The 22,231-nt window shown below is 40.4% G+C and overlaps 2 protein-coding genes across 5 annotated transcripts in view; one reads left to right on the top strand and one right to left on the bottom strand.

The window, feature by feature from the left end:
• Positions 1-1,907: 1,907 nt before the first annotated feature.
• On the bottom strand, positions 1,908-12,662 carry LOC118229799 (coiled-coil domain-containing protein 28A-like). Of its 3 annotated transcripts, none has more exons than XM_035422164.1 (6): positions 12,544-12,662; positions 6,334-6,513; positions 5,637-5,800; positions 4,820-4,974; positions 4,265-4,287; positions 1,908-3,140 (listed from the first exon to the last, which is right to left on the bottom strand). In XM_035422164.1, the coding sequence occupies exons 2-6, from the start codon at positions 6,471-6,473 to the stop codon at positions 3,086-3,088; spliced, it is 537 nt and encodes a 178-aa protein (XP_035278055.1). In that variant the 5' UTR covers positions 6,474-6,513; positions 12,544-12,662; the 3' UTR covers positions 1,908-3,085. The 3 variants fall into 3 exon arrangements, with proteins under 3 accessions (XP_035278055.1, XP_035278057.1, XP_035278056.1); XM_035422166.1 differs by lacking the exon at positions 12,544-12,662 and adding an exon at positions 6,870-7,118; XM_035422165.1 differs by lacking the exon at positions 12,544-12,662 and adding an exon at positions 6,785-7,050.
• nhsl1b (NHS-like 1b) overlaps positions 10,609-22,231 on the top strand; it is a 153,235-nt gene continuing 141,612 nt past the window's right edge. The window contains exon 1 of one of the 2 annotated variants that reach the window (XM_035422151.1): positions 10,609-11,209. In XM_035422151.1, the coding sequence (XP_035278042.1) occupies positions 10,864-11,209 (346 nt within the window). In that variant the 5' untranslated portion in view covers positions 10,609-10,863. The remainder of the gene's footprint in view (positions 11,210-22,231) is intronic. The other variant, XM_035422149.1, reaches the window with a different exon arrangement.

Below are 22,231 nucleotides of genomic sequence, written 5' to 3'. Positions count from 1 at the left end.
ATCTTATTGAGGATAAAACCTCAGAACAGGTCTGGACCATTTAGTTCTTCATTGTATTGTCCACAAGAGATTGTGACATAAAGAATATTTATGTCATTGAATTCAGAAAGCTGAATTGTGTGTTATGTACTGTATAACCATGGAAAAAAATAGCTATTTTCATAAAATGTATCATCTAACATAAAATCAAAGCATAATTCAATTTCCTTTCTTAACTTTGACTTTTCCATTTGCCGAATCAAACATTTGATGGTGCACTGTTTTCCTTCTATTATATCCCTTGTTTGGCTCAATGTTTCCGGTGCTGAATAATTCATCGATTGACAGCTGTCGTGCATATACAGAAGAGAGAAGGTGCACGCATGTTACCAGGTTCTGAGTAAGGTAGCTTCCTCCCATTTAACAAATATGGTTAAAAAGGTATCCATTTCTGTTGCCGATTCAACAGGTACTGGAGGAGCCACCCATTTTGGTGCATTTGCTGACTGAAGATATGCCAGTAAACTAGCTGAAATTTAGCAGAATAAATTTTTACAACACACCCTCACTACACATACAAATCCACATGCAGCTCTAGTTTGGAGAAGGGTTTTATGTGCAGTGCTCACTTGCCTACTAACCTACTTAAGGACATCATCAATCCAGATCAATGTTCTGGTCACACAGCCCAATGGATAGCCTACACCTTGGCTTGTTAATGCACCTGATTGTTGTGAACTGATATACGCCGGGACACCACAGAACTACCCACCTGCCCGCATTACATTATGCTGTTCATGTACTTGGCAAATACCATTATCTAGAGTGATTTTAAATGTAAGAACGGTTCACTGCTTGTATCCCTGAAACCTCAAATCAATCCAGAATGTATTTTCCATGACAAATGAAGTCCGTGTAATCCAGAAGAGCAGTCATGGGCATCAAAAGAATCTGGAAAATTAGGTATTAATTCACACCATCTGGAGATGGAAATCACCACTCCTTTTATTAAGCATTAAAATACTGCAGGGTTACCTCAAATCAACATGCATTGCACTACAGCCAAAATTGATTATAGCTATTTATTGCTCGACACAAAATCATACCTTCATCATCCAGAAAATATAATAAAAGTATTCAGATGCTGAACAAAGGGAAAAAAGTTTCACTCCAAATGTAGTCATTCACAAAATTCCTCTTTACAACACATTTTCATCCCGGTTAATCTGAGGTATTCTTTAGTTTTAGCCAAACTAATTAAAATGCACAAAAAAAAAAAAAAAAAACCCCATTTAGCCTTTTACATGCAACATTTTTCCACTCTCACAAAAGATGGATAACACAGTATTTGTGATAATGTATAAAGACAAGTATTTTTAAATATTTAACACCGTCTTGAAATGTTAAATATGATTAATGTCCATGAAATATTATTTTAATGTCTCTTTAAACAAGCAGAAATAATCAGTTATCTTTCCACCACTAAAGAGCTTCCCCAATGCCTGTTATTGCAATAAATTATACCCAGTCTATACACTTAATAAACTTTATTTGTATAGCACTTTTCATACATGAAATGCAGCCCAAAGTGCTTCACATTGTAGCAGATCGAAATGAAAAACAGATAAATTAAAATAGTAATAAATGCATAGATAGAGGCATTTAAGGTACAAGAAAAGAGAATACATAAAAAATTTGAAATAAAAGATCAATTAAGATGGTAAAAGTGCATAGATAAAAAAATAAAAATAAAAAAGTGCATAAATAAAAGCCTTTAAGGTACATAGAAAAAAATATATTAAACATACATAGAATACATTAAAAAGTAATAAAAGTTAAATAATTAAGAGCAAAGGCAGAGATGGCCCAGAAAACCGTGGAACAAATATTTAATTAAAAGCCTGCTCGAACAGGTAGGTTTTGAGCAGGTTTTTCTTTCCACTTAGCTAATATATTAATATATTAATTCATAAATAGTGTACTTTGATAAATCACTCCTTGACTTTGCATTGCCAAGCATTACAATGATTATTTCACTAATTTCATATTTAATCCAACATCTGCACAGATTTTATAGATCCTGTATAGAACATACTAGTCACACACAAATTATAACTGTTCCAGTTGATGAAGTAACGATTAAATCATATGTGAATATCATAGTAACATGAAAGGTATACTAGCAAATATATAATTTAACATTGACTATATGAACCATATGGAATAATTCTGTATATATTCAGAATTTCTCTTTTGGTTATTGATTAGCATAGTATAGCATAGCATAGTTAGTAACTTGCAGTGGTGCTTTAGTATTGTTGAATTTATTCTCACTGGTCTGAGAATTTTATTAGCCCAGTCTGGGACTGTTTGCCATTTTAAACAGGTGAATGCACTTCTGTTTTTCCTATGTTGTAAGTCACTCTGGGTAAAAGTGCCTGCTAAGTTAATATAATGTAATATAATAATCAAAATAGTTGCGTAATTGCCATTCCTCAAAGATTAATTATTCTATTCCATCAAAACTGTCCTTCAATCACTGTATACCACTATAGCATTCAGCAATCAGTTTCAACAGAATGCCAATGAATAACTGCTGTCTGTAATTACAAATTAACATGCAGAAACACATAAAATGTAATGTTTTAATGAGCAAATAAGAACAGTTGAACTTGAGAGTAGAAAGTGAGAGGAGAGCCTACCACACATTCAACTCATCCTTACCCATTGCACGAGGTTCATATCGTTATTAAATGCCCAACCGTACTTGGATATATCTCTTTCTGCGCTAGTGCTTGCTGTCTAGCCTGATTGACTTATAGATGGAGAAGATATATACTGCACATCATGCTACCTGGTCCACACAATCTTCAGTCTACTTGGTATCTGACTGAATTTGCAGGATATTCTGCACCTGAAATGTGTTACATGAGCAGTCGTGAAGATCAATGTTAGCTGTTTGCGGGTTAATACTTATTTTCTTACCTTAGCTGATACAGTGCTACCCTGACCAAGAAGAACCCATGTGTAATTCTGTACGTATGTCTCTCCCCAGTTTGACATTTGCACAATTCCAGTATGTTCTGCGAGGTCAGAGCCTGGCTGATCATACGCTGGAGGTCCTGGGTGCATCCTGGCTGTCTGCAAGGTTAAGCTTTTGTCTTTGAGAAAAGGAGGGTTAAGGATCAATTCAAAAACATGCAAGTTCATGTTTACAGATCAATTTGTATCAGAGCACCTGAACACTAGGTCACCTGAACACAAGGGCCTTTTAATTCATTTTATTGCATTTTCCAATGGCTAGTAATAGCTACTGATGTCATATTTCTCCACACCCTTTTCATCCCTTCTGAATTGGTGCAGTGACTTCATTTTAACCTGCAATAGGTTAACAAAATGTCTGCTATTCTGTATGGCCAGCAGGCCTTAGTGGTAATTACGTTTGCTGTTGTCTGCAATTCAAAAATAAAAAGTTATTTTTCTGGAGTATTAATTTTGCTGCTACTGCACAGCCCCATTGGTAGGACCCTCCGAGAGTGTGCTGGTGAACATGTCTGCTCTTTTCAGATTTTTCTTGATCAATAAATAAATACTGGTTTTTAGATGCCAACTCTGGGGACTTTATTGCTGAAGATTCTCTCTTGCTCTCAGGTGTGAAAGAAGGCAAAGGCTCTGTCTGTGTGCTAATGACATACCCAAGTCCTCTGCCTTGAGACAATTACATTCTAAAAATCTGTCTTCCTGATTAATCAGGGAAATAATATCCCTTTCATTCTCACCAGTCAACAGGAGATTGTTTGAATAAAATTTTTTCCCCAATTTTGCAATGCCCAATCATGCTCACACCGCAACATTTATCTGTTATCAATTCAGGAGAGTGCACACAAGCATGTGCTTTCCTCTAAAGCAAGTGATATCAGCTGGTGATTGCTCACAGTGGGGCTCACACAGACATGAGTCAGAGGAAGACACTTCGCACGCAGCTCGACAGGTGACCTTGTGAGCACTTTGTCAACCAACAGGGGGTCGCTGTTGTACCGTGAGACAGTAGCCGTCATCCTGGCCACCTGTAACTTTTCCATACCTGGTGACCCTAGAGCCAGTTGTGCATCACCCTTCAGGGCTGCCAGCCAAAGTTCAATACTAGGCTATGGGGGCCATCCACACACCTGAACAGCTCCTTAGCAGGATGAGCCACCAAGCAGCCCCAGATTTATATGTTCTGTACCAAGTGGTCAGTAGTGTCAGCGACATGTTTGATTGATTCATCACCTTCAAAGGATACATAGCTGAGCTTAATTCCTCCAGCTGAAAATAGAAAGTACTTGATTAGTTTGTTAGCAGATATAGTATATTTCACCACCAAGGAATGACAACACAATTAACTCCAACTGTATTCATGACAAACAAGGGCTATGCATTTAACCACATTTAGTCAGTGAAAGACAAGTGGTGAGGACAAAAATGGCTATTATACAAATATATAATCCATATATTTAATGCCCAGGAACATCAAGTAGAGAAGCAATCAGTACCTCAAAATTAGTACCTAGTAAATAAATAAATAAATAAATAAATAAATAAATAAATAAATATTTTGTGTGACCTGCCTGGGATCAAGGCAGAGACTTCACACATGGCCACTGGACCAGTAATGTCCCTCTTTATATACTTTTTTACAGCCCTGGAGCTGCATGTTGTTCATTCAGCTCCTTCACAACACAGAACAGGAAGAGGATCTGACCCTTGAAGCTACACAGCTCCCACAATCCCGCTGGAGAAACACTGAGGCAGGCCCAGACTTCTCGGTGTCGCCGATGGCGCCCTTGAGGTAGCTTACGTTTAGCAGCAGTTTCTGCATGCTGGCGTCACTGCCGACTGGCCTCTGGTCCTCGGGCATCTCGTCCTCTTCTCTGCACAGGTCAAAGTGCAGGCGGGCCAGCTTCTCCTGCATCTCCCTCACGTGCTCCATCTGATCGATGGAGCACTCGTTTCCTGCGAACGCAAACGCAAACCCGTGCAAACGGAGCGTCCTGCTTCTGCTTGAGATTAATGGCCAAACCAAGGCTGAATTCAGCACCAAAACAGCTGGCTGCTATACTCCTGAGAGAAGTACTTCAATTTTCTGTTAAAATTTTCATTTAGCATTAAAAAGTCTTATCTACGGCTACATACATTTTTAACTATAATCCTGATCTATACACCTAGATATTTACTTTGTTACAACATTGTTCATTGGTACATCCACAGTGCCCTACCTGAGAACTAACCCTGCAACCCAAGTTGCCTAGTTCCCTTATCACTATACCATACTGTCACATTGGTTTGTTTCATTATAATATTAGATGCAGTTGGACTTCATTTGATAGCCACGCAATTTAAGACTGTTGCCTGTAATGCCAGGTGAGAATAAATTATATCACTCTTAAGCCCTACACAGGGCTCCAGGTCTACTGTGGCTTATCCAGCCGTTATGCTGATGCATTCTATTTAAATTTGACTTACACAGTGCTGTGGTATCCTGATGAAGAGCACAGGAAGCTGAAGTCATTATTTTGTAAATAATTTATAGGAAACACTGAAACAATGCGCAGCTACTGTCTTTTCCCTCCATACTGAGATCAGTTAGTGATCATTCTGTGATAAACGTTTCTCACCAAAGGCCTGCAACTTGCCACAATGGAAGTCATTGAGGAGGCTCAGCAGACCCTTCTCCATCTCCTGGACATCGGACACATCTGTAAGGAAGGAGTGCTGGATGGGGGCTGATTGACTAGTCTTCCCGACCAGTGATTGCGGCCTTTGCTTGTCTCTTCCACCCCTGTACATTACATTACAGGCATTTAGCAGACACTCTCATCCAGAGCGACTTACACAACTTTTACATAGCATTTACATTGAATCCATTTATATAGCTGGATATATACTGATGCAATGCAGGTTAAGTACTTTGCTCAAGGGTACAGTGGCAGTGTCCTACCTGGGAATCAAACCTGTGACCTTTAGTTACAAGACAAGTTCCTTACACTGTAGATGGCACCACATACATAATCTGTGTTTGAGCATGGTGACAATGGCACCCTGACTCACAGGGGGGATTGATAATACTCCAAGCAGAAGTTAAGCACTGACAAAGGTCTGACTGAAGAAAAACACAATTTCAGACCAGTGTTGGGCAAATTCCTTCAACATTCCTGTTACACCCTCAAACTGAACAGCTCAAACAAAAACATACACTTCACCCATAGAAAGAGTAGTATTCGTTTTGTCAATCCAGGAAAGCATACATTCTGTTCACGGTGCAATAAGGCCTTGTAGCAAGCGAATCGTCGTCCGTTATGCATATAATCTGACCTGCAATACTTGGCCTTCTGTCTTCCCATGCAGGAATAATCGAGACTCCTGCTAGAGGACAGTGGAATCTTCCGATTAGGGACAGCAAGAGGAGGCTGATTTGTGGATGACATCGTACTTTTTCGTTTCCTCTCTTCCATTTGATCACGTAATGACTTGTCAATCCGCTTTTGATACACCCTATGGAAACCAAACAAAGCAGCATGCTTGCAAACGTCAAAATCCTGAATCTGTCAGTTAACGTCAGTCATAAGATATAAGCATGCTATAATAAAAGGTAGAGGTTGGCTGATAAAAGTAACGATCTGCCTCAGAAAAAGGCATACAGATTGAACCGTTAGATAATCATGCCTGGCAATGAATCCACAAAACACGAACTTTTAGCTGGCTACCGTTAGCTTTAGATAGCAGTAGATATATCATTAAACTTAGAAAGTGAACAGCAAACTACCTTTACGTGTCCTCTGGAAAATGGGCTGTTGTTCTCCACACTTAAGTCATTTATATAAATGGAAGTTGTATTTAAAAATTCGTACTTTTAATGAGTTCCCCGCATCCCGTGTCCTAAATCAGTCGTAGCCTGCCGTTTATCGCCGATGTTACGTTGCAAGTTAAACCCATGCGGCGCTAGGAACACTGGGAAACGTGGTTTTACGTTCTGTGCGCTTTGAGCGCGCTCATACTCCGTATTCAAAGTGAAGACCGCTAAATAACTGTTTGGCAAACCGGCAGACTGACAGAAACTCACTTTAGTTGAACTTCCAAACTAAATTTCTTGTTTATCACGTTTTGATTATAAAACCTTAGGGGGAAACTTTGTTGAATAAAATAACTGGAATAAAGTTTTCGTTTGTTCTACTTATGAAGACATTACCAAAAATACAAGTTAGTAGGCTACACTAATGAATCATCTCATTTTTGTAGAACCAGATACGTTGATGGACTCTTAATGAAATACCCTAAATCGAAATAACATCGTTTAAGACCACATACATGTAAAGTTTTAGATATACTTCAATTTCTGCAAATGTAGGCTATATCTGCATCAAAACAGTACTAAATGTACATAAAAACCAATCAAATTAAAGCATTCATGCTTTTAGTAGACCTGGTGGTCTTTCTTAGTGGTAATTAATGTTAGAAGTAAACTGTACTATGACCCACGGTTTGTCCTAGTGTCAGATTTCACGTACACATGTAGGCTACTGAAAACATTTTAGAATTTAAATATAAATTTTCACAATTTTAAAGTCACCCAGCATGATTTCCTGACATACAAGTCTTGGTGGAAAAGTAAATACTATGTGGTAGTAAATACCATGAAGTTCCTCCCTTTTACGTCAGATTTTTATCAAACAGACAATTCCGCTTTACTGGAGTGACAACCTTAAGGAAAGCAAGTCAAACAATAAACAGTTAGTGCTCCTGATGACTATTATAATATTTCACCACAAAAAAAAAACTAAAAAAAAAACAACAAAAAAAAACTAACCAAACAGAAAACCCCCCATGCTGAAATATTATTGCTATAATGCATTTAAAAAAGCTGTAATGTGGTCTGATGTACGTTTTGAGGTCTGTACCTCATTCTATCCACTGGGGGCCCAAGAGTGAGGATGAGACTGAGTAGGCCCTCACAGTGGATACTCCAATGAAAGAAAAGCACAGTATAGAGTCCATAGTTAAAGATGGTGGTTAGGCCTGGTCTATTTAGATATGTGTTGTGATTTGTCAACAGAGAGAACATTAGACTGCAAATAAAAGGAACACCCCACATTTATACAATAAAGAAAAAATGATATTAATTGAGGCAAAACATACTTTTTTGATCAAAGGGATGATAAAATAAAAACTAATTTACAACCAAATAATTACCTTGAATATAAAACTTTTTTCAAAAGTTTAACTTTCTGTTGAAAAGCACGAAATATACTAAACCGAGAAGTTCCCTGCAAACAAAATGACGTTGCTACAAATTATGGCAACATCACCTTGACACCAACAAAATCACATCTTTCACACAATGTTGTCACATCGTGGTCACATGGTAATGTCACAACCAACCTTGTCACAACCTTTAGGCAACATTGTGTTTTTGTGGGGTTGGCTCTGTATTTTACCTCACCAATGTCAGATCATCTTGACCATCAGTATTAAACTAGCCTCTGTATTTAGCGTCTGATAGAGTTTTAGCTTTTGGATGTTATCATAGCATTTGCATGAAAGAAAACTATGATGTGAAAGGACAGATTGAAAAAAAGGATGATTACTTATATTTTGGAATATTACTATTTAAATTAAGAGACATTATGTACAATTTGAACACTTAATCATAAATGTAAAGAAGCCGTCCAAAGATATGGCAAAACTAATGTATTATTAGCTTTCCTATGTTCTTGCTAACTATGAACAAACAAATAAAAAGAACTGATACTAGCACTATAGAGTTTTGCTCTGTGGGGCTGATGGTCGCGGGATAAGCCACAAAAAAACCTCTAGGTATATAGACTTGGAAAAAAGGTTCTTCATACTATTCAATGTATTCCTCTTTTTTTTATTTATTTATTTACTTATTATTTTTAGTCTTAAAATTGGTTTCCAGACTGTCATTCTTCCAGACTGAGTTTTTTTCTTGAATGAATACAATTACAGGGACCTCTATAGTGGCGCAGTCCGTACAGCGCTACTCACATTCTCAATGCAACCTTTGTCGCACGTCTCTCCCTCTCTCTCCTCCTAACTGTTCCTGTCTTCTACACTGTTCTAATCCAAATAAAGTCTGAAAAATATTAACACAAAAAAGTTTTACGTATTTTTTCCAAATGTTTCATTTTTGAGGTGAACTCAAAATTGTGTAGTGCCGCATTTCAAACTTCTGTTGAAAAAAAAAAAGACAGAAATCTGTTTATGTAGGCTATTGCTAGATTCCAGTGTCCACATTAGCAAGTGCTATATTTTTCAGGTGTTCACTGCATTTTTGTAGAGAAAATGTTTAACAAATTTCATAACAGAATACTTCTCACTATTGTTTTTTTCTCAGCAACTCAAGTGTGCCAAATACTCACATGCTCTTGGACTATTGGAAATTCTTCACCACACTCTACTTTGTCAGCAGTTTGCTTTATGCACATCTATCATTTGTTACAAACATCCCATTACCTCTGTGAATACTGGGGAAATGACCAATGTGAAAACGCTGCCAGTTTTCCCACTATGTCACATTTTCCACATATAAAAAGGAACTTCATTTGGAGGTGAAATTCTGATGGGAAATGATCAGGATTCAGAAGTCTAAACATTCCAGACATTTTATGTTGAAGAAAACAACTAAGTTGCTTATTTGTGAAAAGGTTTAGCAGAATATCAATTGTATCATCGGCTGTTTCCTGGAAAAGCAAAAAAAAAAATTAAAGTAAAATAAGTAGGCTATGAAAATTCTTTTGAAGAGAAAGACGGCTCATAATGGAGTAAATATGGAATCCTTACAAACTACCATTGCAATGTTCATATTGAACCACAAGAGGGTACTAAATATTCTGTTTTCGTGGAATCGATGTCAAAACTAGCTAGGCGTTTGAATGACAAACGAGCGCAGTCAAAGAATTTCATTTTATGGTGGCGGTTTTTTATAGACACGTATAAATGTGTAGGCCTGCAGGATGTATAATCAAAACTGGAATTGTAACGATTTATATATTTTCTTTAACCCCAATAAGGTTTGAATGGCTCAGTAATTAACTATCCAAAAGCAGAACTGTAGGCTGTTTCAATTAATTTTGTTGTTTTTATAAAAATGGGTGCACTTAGAATGAAATCAGTTTTTTGCTAAATTATATTTTAGTTTCAGAACATAAAAAAATGTCAGATTTTTGCTATTAAAAATAATAATATTAGTCGGCTATGTATCCAATTCTAATATAACGTGTCATTGGTTCTGGCTTTATTACAAGCTATATTGCACTTTCTTAGTTGTAGGCTAGCCTACTAGCAATTATTTGTCTAATAATTATTATCTAGTTCGTTTATAGATGTTTTTAGATACATTTTCATACGTATAGATAAGTACACATAAAACTGTGTACCATAAAAATCGTATATTTAACGAATGCACTTTTTATTCGCTGCATGGTTTTGTTTAGCGTCGTTTCGGTTAGGATGATCCAGGTCAAAATCCACTCCGCAGTTTTCTCCAGGCAGCGCATGACCGTTGATACACACGGGCAGGTAAACTTGTCTACGCTTTCGATTGGAATCCAGTTCCACTTGTTACAGGTGGTTGCACGTTTTCCATGTTTTCTTTGTGCTTTCGATACTTTTCCTCCCCAAGTACTTCGGTTACTAGCCTTGTCTATCAGGGGATTTGGACGGACTTGCTGCAACCTTTCTGGAACAGCTGAGTTTCCCATCCTTTGTAGAATATGGCGGGATCCCTCGTTTGTGCGACTGAAATATTTCTGAAACTCCCAGAACTTTTTCTTTGATTTTGAAAAGTGATTGTTGTTTGATTTATTATAGAAAATATTGGGTAAAATGCCTTTTCACTCAAGGTCTGTGGAACCCAGGCGCGTGTGCAGGTTGAACGACGTGGGTTGCATAGCCGGGGCGCTTACTGACCGAGACGACTGTAGCTTCACCGGAGTGGATGGTTACAAAGTTCGAAAGACCGTTTTGTTTACATCGTTGGAAGAGGTTTGCTGTCACACTCTGACTAATATTATCCATCAACTTTCCGACCTTTCGCGGCACGCCAGCAACATTTTTCTGGAAATCGAAGCAGAAGCCGGATTGCTATCAAAGAGATCCTGCAGAATTCAACTTCGTCTGGAAACTTTGCAGAGTACTGTCCGAAGTTTAGATCACAAGAAAATCAAAATCCGTAAGTTGACTGGTTCTAGCTTGCAATCTACCTTGTTTATTTAAATGTTTCTCGGATGTGCTCCACGTAGGCTATTTCACAAATCGTTTTTGAAAAATTGCTTTGATTGATTTAGTAACTGTTATAACATGACGGCAAGTTGACGTAGGCTATTTGTAAAGTGGGTTTTGAGATGGTAACGGATGATTGATTTTAGTATGCGCATTGCCATACATCCACGTTTTTCTTCATAGCCTGAAAAGCATGCAGTTGCTGAGAAGTTGTTAGGTACGGTCTAATTGTCACTGTGCCTGTAGTAGCCTACCTACTTAGCTGGTCATTCAACTATAGCATTATAGCCTATTCCAAAATTAACTATAGGAAGTTTATATATATGCGCAAAATATTTTTATTTCACGTAAACATTTAAATAAGTTACCAAATGGTCAGCGAAACGGTGTTCAAACAATAGGCCGGCATGACATGTTGTAGGAAGCACCATGGGGATCTGGATGGGACAGAGTTGAAAGTTATGCTAATGTAGTTTTTTTAAGGCGCAAGTCCTGTCAAATTTGATAGATCCTCAACACCACACTGACCATCTGTGAGAAAATGTCGCCTGGAGGCAGGCGCGACAGCATAAATTTTGCTATCACCTTGTGGCAACGAGAAAATACTATTTTTCAAGGTTTAAGGGACCTTGAATTCAATTCATGCCGCAGGGTAGGCATTACTGTTTATTCTTACAATTCGTATTATTACAAGTAGCTAGTGTTGCCTGCAGGAAGCTGCAGCCCCATTTGTTAATGTTGTGCGTTGGTGTTTTTTGCCTTCAATCAACATTTGTTTTTGTTATTAACTTTGACGTATAACAGTACTTTTCCCAATTATAAACCGATTTTTATCGAGTTCGACGATGAGTAGACACAATTAAATAGTGTTTACACTAAATAAAATGATATATAAATTAGTTAAGATTCGTAATATAGTAATATAGCCTTTGTCTGATAATTACATGGGTGCTGTGCCGTAACAACTTCTATTATAGCGTTAAATTAACCCTAATGTTTAATGTCAGTGGAGGACGTAATTTTTTAAACCACATTTACCCCACAGCGTTAGCTGAACGTTGAGAAGAACGGGTTCGCTGAACAAAATACGTATTTATGGCGGACAGATTAATTTTCTCAGAGGAGCACATTTCGTTATTAACTTGTAGGACTTGTTCTCATTTTAGTACACGATAGAAGCAATCATTGGCAAGCTTTTGGTCAAGTGTAACTGTAAATGTGTTTATTTTTAAAAATGGTGTGGAAGTTTTATTCAAGGTCACGGATTCGCTGGGCTTCACATACCAGTTTTCTCTGGTGTACCAGAGCCCAGCTAGTTCATCTCGATGGGTAGCTAGGCGCTTCTCTTCTTTCTCGTTCCTCCCTCCACTTTTGTTTTCCACAATGGTTTCCCACGTGGAGTGAACAGAATGTGTTCTCATCTAAGTCTCATCAGAATGTAATGTAATGCAGTTCTGACTTGAGTTTTGGGAAAACCGGAGCGAAAAGCTGGCGGTGGGGGAGCTGGCCGCTGAGATGAGGGTCAGAGGGAAGTCAGTGTGAAGGAAGTGCACCGGGCTGTAGACTCTCCCACTCTGTTTCCAGGGGTGCTTAAAGTTGGCATCAGATCAGGGCTCCATTATTAGCCTGTATTAGTTTGACAAGGGCCAGCCGGTTGATGTGCTACGACCGGGAGCCCATCAGTGTGTGTGCAGTAGCATCCAAAGATGGGGGGGGGGCATGAAGATTAGAAATTCTAAGGTCTCAAACGGGCAGACTCTTGTAATTGGTTATCATGTGATATTCTAGAGAAAATATGTTGCGTTGTGAATAAGAAGGGTCAAACTGATGTCTTGTTCCTAGATGATCACCTCAAGTTGGGTTGGTGCCACCTTGATCAACTTGCTGTTACTGCATGACATGTTTTTTTGTCTCTTTCCTACCAGCCTTCGGTAGAAATGTGCTTTCATTTGAAGTGAAACCAAAGTAGGCCCTGGATGACCCATTGCAAAGCTGTCTGGGAATTGTTTGATCTGTTCTGTTGGTCAGGATCATGGCCTGTGCCGCCGGTGCTTTGATTAAGCCTTGCTTCCACTGCGAGGTCCGCAGATCAGTTGTGCTTTGATTTGCATGAACACAGAAGGGAATGGAGCCGCCTCCCTGTGCTTTTAACAGGCTCTGTGCCTCAGAGCTTCATTAGGAAGCATGTGTTTTAAGCTGCTGCCACGAGAAGCTGAGAGCATTCAGAACCCCATTTTAGTGCAGATGGAAAGTTGAGTTAAACAGCAAGGATGGATTGCGCCTGTTAGACCTTTTTGCATCAATGTCAAACATGCTAGTGACGTGCTTTCTCTCTAACCGAGACTATATTGGTACGGTCACCTTTTTCAATAGGGCCATTACACATAAAATTAGCCGACTGTTTAACTTACCCCGTTTCATTCCGTACCCTGCTGTAAAACATCCAAACCCTCATCACTGATAAACATAGTAGGAAGATTTTGAAAAAATTACATGTTATAGCTTACCTGACTGATTTGGCTATGGATTGAGCCATAGTGTACACTGAAATACAGAAATATAGGAGAAGGTCAGCCATCAGCCATTAATTATGGTCCTAAAGCATCATTTAGAAGCATTGATGGGCAACAGGATATAATGAAACAAAACACTGCTACAGGTGTAGCTAACCAGCTTAAATAACTGAACCACACAAGGTAAAAATGAAACACTTTTGGTTGCTTCCTACATCGTCTGACCAAGAAGTGGTGATGTACAGTACCTAGCTAATTGTTATAGGTAACTAGCAAGTGATTTTATTTGTGATATTTGTGTTAGCCTGGTGGGATATTTTGCGTGCATTCATTCACTGATGTTAGAAGTGCAGGTAATGGCAAGATTGGTTGTGTCCTTGAACATTAAAGGGTTTTGAGAAGCTGCTGTAAGAAAGTGTTGAATTGAGGCTGAATTAAATGTCTGCGCTGTGATTGCTGTATTTGCTGGTAGAAGTATAAAATGGCCCTGCGTATGGAACCATGATCAGCGCAGTACTCCTCTTGACTCCAGCTGATTGAAACCACTGCCATTATATTAGCCTACGCCATCCCTTATGATGAGCGTGATTCCCATCATAGTTGTGCTGTCATCTATGGAGTAGGGTACTGCACAGGTACAGAGTAGGCTAAGCATAAATGCCTGAATACTAGAGAAGTGTTCTCCACAGTTGGCAACACATGATGTTAACATTCTTATCATTCTTCTGTGATTTAAAAAAATAACAGGTTGGAGAAACCGTTACTGATTCAGGTTAAAATGATTTTGTTCATTTGGGTCGATGTCATTTGCTGAGTTGTTTTACAGGTAGGTAGAAGCTGACAGGTGGGTTGTTGATGGTGGAAATTTTGCATAGTGATTTGACACCTCCCTCTGTGGAACAGGAGCTGGGTAACACACCGGGCATGAGGATGTGGCTGTGCAGCCAGACAGCCAGGGTTTTGCGATGTGCGATACCCGTGAGACCCATTTTGTTGGACACCATAACCCAGTGACTTACTCTGCAGTGAAGGTATATCTCCATTGTTCGCTCTCTCAGAAAGTATGTGAAGTATGCTTGTATCGCAGTACTTCCTGTGGAATACACCCATTGAGATGCTCCCGAAGGGCCGGTGAGGTTGACGAATGAATTTCACACGCAGCGGAACCCTGCAGTGACTTTGTTTTGCTTCCGTTTGTTTAAACCCCTGAACGTAGTCCTAGTCCCCAGCTCGGCCACTGCGTGTAGGATTTCGGATCCTGCCTGGCCTGCTCTTCTGAGGGCTTTAGGATTAGTGCTTGGGTTCACCGTACGTCAGTTTGAATTACAGAGCCTTCAAATTGCGGTCAGGCTGTTGGTATTGAAATTCCTCATTCCCAATAAAACAAGTGGTGGAGCTGCACCTAAACAGCCCTGGCAGCCAGAATTGGCATCTTCGCTTGCTGCGGTGGAAACAGAAATGGGTTGTGTTTAAAATACACATAGGGCTGCTGAATTATGCTACTTTGCATGTATGTTTTTTTGTTTGTAATGTGGGTTTCTTTGCTGTCTTTTTGTGTGGTTTATATCTCTGTGATACCTGCAAAGCAACAAGCCTCCACCAGTTAGATCATAGTTCATAGATAGATTTTTGGGAGGCATTTCTTCAAGAAAAAAGTGCATTTTTGCCCGTCCCTGAGGGGAGAGCAATGCCTGGAGCTTTGACTTGTGGCCATGTAGCATAACCTTGACCAGGCCCTGGGGAGCAGGGGAGTGTTACTGTGTCCCAGAAGGAGAATAGAACAGGTGAGTAACTTCATAGTTGGAGTCTATGTCATATAGCCTAATTAAAGAAGGCAAACTCCCTTCTGTTGAATCCCTCTTTTGTCGCGCGTCTTATCTGGACTGGAGACGCTGTGCACCGTGTCACTGCGGAATGCTACTTGAATGGCTTTCTTTGTGCAGACCTGACTAATGTGTTTTCAAAGGGAAGTTGCAGTTGCTACTGCTATTGCCACCTTTTGTCTCAAGTGAGATAAAGCAGTATGCCATGGCCGGAGTGTCAGTACTCACACTGAATTAGCCAGGAGAGGAAATGGGGCAGAGTGAGGGTGTGTGCGTGTGCGCGTGTATGTGCGTGCGCGTGTGTGTATGTGTGTGTGTGTGTGCGTGCGTGGTTATGAGAGAGAGACAGAGAGAGCGTGCGTGTGTGTGTAAATGCGTAGTTATGAGTGAGAGAGCAAGCGTGCGTGCGCAAGAGAGGATGCACTGTGCCCATTTCCTACATGGAAAAAGTAGTTTGATGCAGTCATTTTGAAGCTATTTAAAAACTACATCATGAGTAGGAGGATAAAATCCATCCAGTTTTTTATTTTAATTTTTAATCTTCTTAAAACTTTATTTGTCACCAGGCTGGATTACATTTTAAAAAGTCTGGATCTGGGTTACATTAAAAGGAATGTATCAGGTTACAGTAGGCTCTCCATTTTTGGCTGGACCGCAACAGTGGGGCCAGCCCTACAAATGCGAATGTCTGTGACTGACTGACCGACTGAGTGATAAAGTTATACTGCGCATGTCTGTGACGTCGGCTGGTTCGGTCCAACCGTACACTAGGTTTTAACCTGGTCTTGTTCTCCTGGGCATGAGGTAGACAGTAGGTGACTTGCTTTGGGGGGTTGTTGCAGGCGTTCTCATTGGCTGTAGCTGTGCTCCACTGTGAAGGCCTCAGTCAGTACTGAGTAGCGGTGAGGCTCGGCTGCCTCAGCGCAAGGGCGCGCATGGGAACTCCTGTTAACCCCCTTTCTCCTTTGTTTGATTTCCATGGTTTCTGGAAAGTGTTACACGTCTCTGCGGCGGGATTCCTGCGCGACCCTGCGCCGCCGTCCAAGGAAAATAAAGAGTGTTTGTAGTGGCTGGCGGGCCCTGCCTTCCAAAGTGCTGAGTCTATTGTAAGGTGAGCGCAGACCAGGGAAAAGTAGCTTAATTGGTTGCATATGTGCCGGCAGAGATGTTTGCGGGAGCTGCAAGACTGTTAGTTTGCAAGTCAGTGAAGAGTGTCCGCAGGTTGTAGTCAGACTGAACAGCTTTATTTACATGAATATTCATGCAGCGAGCAGGTTTTCTGCAGAACAATGATACCGAGAGCTATATTTAGAGTCTGTTGTGTGCGTAAGAAAGTTTGATGTCATGAAAACATTCATGAGGTTATTCAATCTGGCTAGGTAACTTCCTGAAGACCAAACCTACTTCCTAAATATTTATGAGGTAGTGCTGTGTAGCACAACACAAGTGTAATATAGAATTATTATTCACAAAATTGATTAATTGTCACATATTCATCAGAATATTTGAGCACGTAATCAATTATTCAAGAACCATGACTTGTGACAAGGTTGGAAAAAATCCACTTGATTACCGTTCGAAACAGAATACTGCTTCCTCCCTATAATGTAGTTCGCATGGACAGAAAATCTAGCAAGTTGGGACTCTCGGCATTGCCTTTTCCTCTCTGAGGCTGTTCTGACCGACGCTTGCAGACCCTGCATGATGTGTGCATAGCAGCTGGTGAACTGAAGAGCAACATGGAGCCTAGTCTCACCTGCATATTCTGTACTGCTGAAGCAAAGATACTGCTAATAGAGGCTGTTAACTCTACACTCCTTATGTTGCATGTTCCATTCTTGTTGTTTTTGCATTCTTAGAGAGCGCATTTACTTTCTGGTTACTTACTTTCTTATTACTCCTTATTTAACATGTTGAATGGACACATTGCATAGAAAACAGATGGTTTTCCTGCACAATTGGTACTTCTGTGTTTACTATCAAAGAATAAGAGTTGGGTAGATTGATTGAGTTAGTGTCATCTTTGGTCCACAAGCGTGCTTTGTTAAATATTCTGTTAAGTGTTCAGGGAATGCCAGCCTACTTCTGGCTGTCACATTGGCCAGGCTGGCGCATGCCTATAACAGACACCAAAGCACAAAGGCTTTATGTCTGGGTGTAGAACATGCCTTTACAAAGGAAAGCCTACTGGTGAAGGTCTGTCACTTGTGGTTGTTAAGCGAAGCCCCGTCCCTGTCTCTACTCTGTACCAGCACACCTCTGTCGAGACGGGGTGCAGCTTTCCTCTCCTTGTTTAGGCAGCTGTTCATTTTGGGCATTCCCCGTCTTCAGACACGTTGAGCTTCACAAAGGCTGCACAGCTGCAAGATTGAGACAAGGGCTGGAATTAAATTGGGCCCAAGTTCAGCCCACCCTAATTAATAGTAGTCAGTGGGCGGCTCAGATTTTTAAATTTAGTTCCCAGCCTTCCCCCCCCCCCACTACAACCGCCCCCCCCCCCCCCAGCTTATACTTACTATTCCCAACATACATACTGTTGGTCATTATGGGCAATGAATGAATGACAGCTTGGCTGGGGGTTACAGTGTTTATGTTGTTAGAGCCAAGACTGTACATTCTGGATCACTTCCAGTGTGTACGCATGCCATCAAGTTCAAAAGAAGTAAAGCTGCTTGTATCTGTGCAGTGTGCTTGCTGTGCAGAAATGTCAAAGCTACAGCCTGAATGATATGGGATTTTTGGGATCGATACCAATACTGATTTTAGAGGGAAGAAGTTCACCGATTACCGATAAGGTGGCCGATGTAGTGAATTTTTTGGCTGGAATGAAAACAGACCTTTATTGATGTGCATTATGCATTCACTATGCAGAGGTACTCAGAAGGTTTTTTTTTTCGAAAAATCAATAACTTTGACTAAAGTTGTGTTATTAACATAGTTTTACACTGGGCACTGACCATCAGTACTGCCAGTCATTTAATGACACATAATGGAATTAGAAGCATAGCTTCTCTGCGTTTGTTCTGTGAATAATTTTTGTCTGTTTCTGTACATTTACAGTAGGCTATAAGTAAGAGAAAATGGGCAGAGGTCCAACAGTAGCCTGCCGATTATAGTCTGTGATAAACAAGCGGAAAATGAGCGGGCATCAGTCTGAAAATGCTCTGAATCCACAGTGGGCGGAAGGTGTGGAAAAGTGCCAGTGAGCCGAAGGTGTGGAAAAGTGCCAGTGAGCCGGCGGCTGTTTCTGCGGCTGACCTGCTAAATTTGCCTGGAGTGGACCATTTGTGACTCGCTTAACGCCTCATTTATGCTTCTTTGCACAATGTTTTCGCTTGACAAAAGTGATATTTTCAACGAAAAAAAAGTGTCGCTCAACACTTTTTCTCGACGTTGTGCACGCACCTCTATTTTGTTATGTCACAGGTAACAACGGCTTAGGGTCCCGGTGGAAAAAGTTTTAAGACTAGTGAATTTCTTTTCTGTCTACCCTTAATAACAGATACAGTGACTGTACTTTTATCGCTGATTACTGTTTAAAGTTGGGAGAAAATTGTACTCCCCTCAAGTGTGCAGTGCAGTCACACATGATGCCAGCCCAGACATCTCTTTAATGTTTTCATTGTGATAGCAGACGGACCATACGGATCAGTGAGATGGACCCACAGATACCCCGTGTTAGCAAAGTTAGTAGCACCCTCTAGGCTATGCGTGGCTCTTATTTAAAATAGCTGTAATAACCATGAATGTGGGTTTCTTTATTGATATTTCAAAACACTTTACTGGTGCTGTATTCTGGTGGATATCCCCCCATACAGATATATCTGTGGAAGCCCTATTTCAGCCAGTGTTATCAGCTGACCTGTATATCACAATGCATACCTTCAAAAGAACCCCCCGTCACTATGGGGTAACTACCATAAAATTAACCTTCTGTTCTGGTCTCATAGTTCATAACAAGGATTTAAGTTGTGTAGTTAATGTCTGTCGCATAGTAGACATTATTTCTCATTTCTTGGCATGAGAATGCACACACTGTCTCTGTCAGTAGCTGTCTTTGTGGACAAGCGATTATTCTGAACCAGGTATTAAAAATATGTAGCTTTACGAATTGCCAGCGAGATTTTTTTTGCCGATGTCAGCACCACTTATGCAGTCACAGTGTTGTTGATTCAGGTTTTATTTTTTAAAACATCCGAACCTCCTTATAATCCCAGAGGAGCCCCGACTAGGGCTGTAGATGAGCAGCTGGACAGCCCATCGTCTGCTTTCCTTCGGTCTCAAATGCAGACGCAGGCAGCTGCGTCTTGGATTAGACACTGCGCATCGCTGCCTCTCTCTTTAGGCCTGGATCATCACTGACTGATTGGTCGACCAAAAGTAGGACAAAACTGGTAGTAATGTGAGCAATTACTTCTCATCAAGACCCTTGCTATCCCTGATGCAAAACTATCAACATTACACCGAAAAGAAGTCACACTTTCCATTGATAAAGAACTCTGATGTATGACTCGGCACTATTTCTGTGGTATATATTCTGGATTAGTCAGCACTATTTGATGAAAAAAGATGAGGCAGAACGAAGTTCTGTTTTCTGAAAAGCTGATGTACCTTTGGCAAACTGAGAGAAAATGTATTGTTCTTATGAGATTCTGATCATCATGGGTTTAATTATTGGTTGTTAACTTGAACTAGGATGTAGTATATGTATTTTCTATTGAGAATAGTCTATTTTAATAATGAGGCTGCCGTAATCTAAGTTTTGGATTCCATTTAATAGTGGACTGAAATTAGTAATACTTTTCACAACACATTCAAAAGACCACCATTCCCAATGCGTTCGTGTCTCAGAGGTTCTCCTCTATTTGTTTCTTCCTTCCGGACTCTTCTGAAGAAGATTCTGGAATTATTTTTATGCGCGATTTAGTATTTCTTATTCTGGCAAGGTTAGGTTTCTATCCAGCAGGGAAGGTTGGGTACAAAGGTGAATTGACTGTTCTTCAGATTACCTGGAGAAGAACAGCCTGCTAGGCATTAATACGGATGAGTGATACTACATCTCAAATAACCACGGCTGTTGATACGAGTAGTAGCCCTAGGAAGACTGATCATTTCACAATGTTTCCATGTTCCACCTTAACGTCCCCGCTCTTTTTCCATGTTAATGCAGAAGCTGATGACAGATAACCTTCTGCCCCCGGGAAGGGCGAATAAATATAGCCTGGTATGCCTTTCACTCAGCCGTGCCTTTTGTAGTCATGTTAAAGAAGCCGTGCGACGTTTCCCGGATTATTAACCCCTGTGTGTTATGTAGTGGTATCTGAGCCATGTTAAAATCTTTGCTCTCTCCGCCCTTCACGCACGTTAGCCTCCAGGCTAGGTTCACGTTCGCCTGCTTCAGAGCCAGTTCAAATAATCCAGTGTGTGAGATTTGTGTTACTGGCTGACAGAGAGGGGCATTTTTCACAACGGGGTAAGAAACTGAGGGATTGCTACCAGCTGTCAGATTTCGCCCCTGAACGAGGATGGCCCAAAGTCTTGGAACCCACTCAGCGACGCTGAGCACTTGCATTCCAACCCTGACCCCACGCCCCTCTCACACGGCCTCTAAAACGCACCGCACCGTCGGAGCCCACACCCAGATACCGCAAGCTGTGTCAAGGCCTGGTGTCGCGTTCATGGTTATGCACATACAACATTCTGTGTAAGCCCAGTGGATCTGTGTACAAAGGGATAGGAAGGGGATATTTCTGTTTGGTATGGCATCAGATGTGTTTGGTTTAGAAAAAACCTTGATGGAGGACTTCTGTGGGAATGTTTTTCTTGATGAGCATTTACAAGTCAGGCCTCTATGGGCCTTTGAGTTGATGAGCACTTGGCTTCTTCGACTAAACTGAACTTTCCCTGGGGTGCATTTTCAAATGCTAACTGGCGTTTTTCATAAAACAAATTCATTTCAAGTTTTAGTTCAACTTAGTCCTACGTCATGATGGTAATACTGTATACCACTGATACTGCTTTGGAAAACTGCCTTAAAGTCCTTCTTCTTTGGTTTTAAAAAATATATATATTTTATTCCCAATTTTATCCCATTTTTCCCAACCCTGAACTCAACCAAACTTGATCTCCTACCAACAACCCTTCCTTCCGACAGGGGCAGATGGGAGACACGCGTCTCCTCCGATTCACGTGACGCCTATTCTTGGTATTTTCCACTAGGCGAGGCTGAGCCAATTGTCACCTCGCCAATGTGCTCCTCCCATCATAGCTGACAGTGTGCGACTGGGACTCGAACATCCAGTCGCTGGGAACCATTACTGTTTTGTTTTTTAAAAGAAATTTTGAGAGTTTAAGGTGAGGGCATAAAGGGAATGCCACGGTTTTTTAAAGCGAACTTTCCACAGTATTTTCACGCCGCTGATCAAGGTCGAACCTTCGGGTGCTGTTTGTCCTTGGCGTACTTCCACTCACCTGCAGAAAACGTTCAGGCATGAAAAGAATAACCTGGGTTTGTTTTCACTGTGAGGTGGAAATGTCATTTATTCTCTGTTTACTGTACTTACAGGAGCAGCAATGGCTGGTTAACAGTCATTAACACATACTTAAAAGGTTTACGTTCAAGTGCCTTGAGAGCAA

This window comes from Anguilla anguilla, chromosome 6 (genome assembly GCF_013347855.1).
Source record: "Anguilla anguilla isolate fAngAng1 chromosome 6, fAngAng1.pri, whole genome shotgun sequence".
Classification (NCBI taxonomy): Eukaryota; Metazoa; Chordata; class Actinopteri; order Anguilliformes; family Anguillidae; genus Anguilla; species Anguilla anguilla.
Note: the sequence above shows the minus strand (reverse complement) of the source record. Positions and strands in the feature narration are given on the sequence as shown.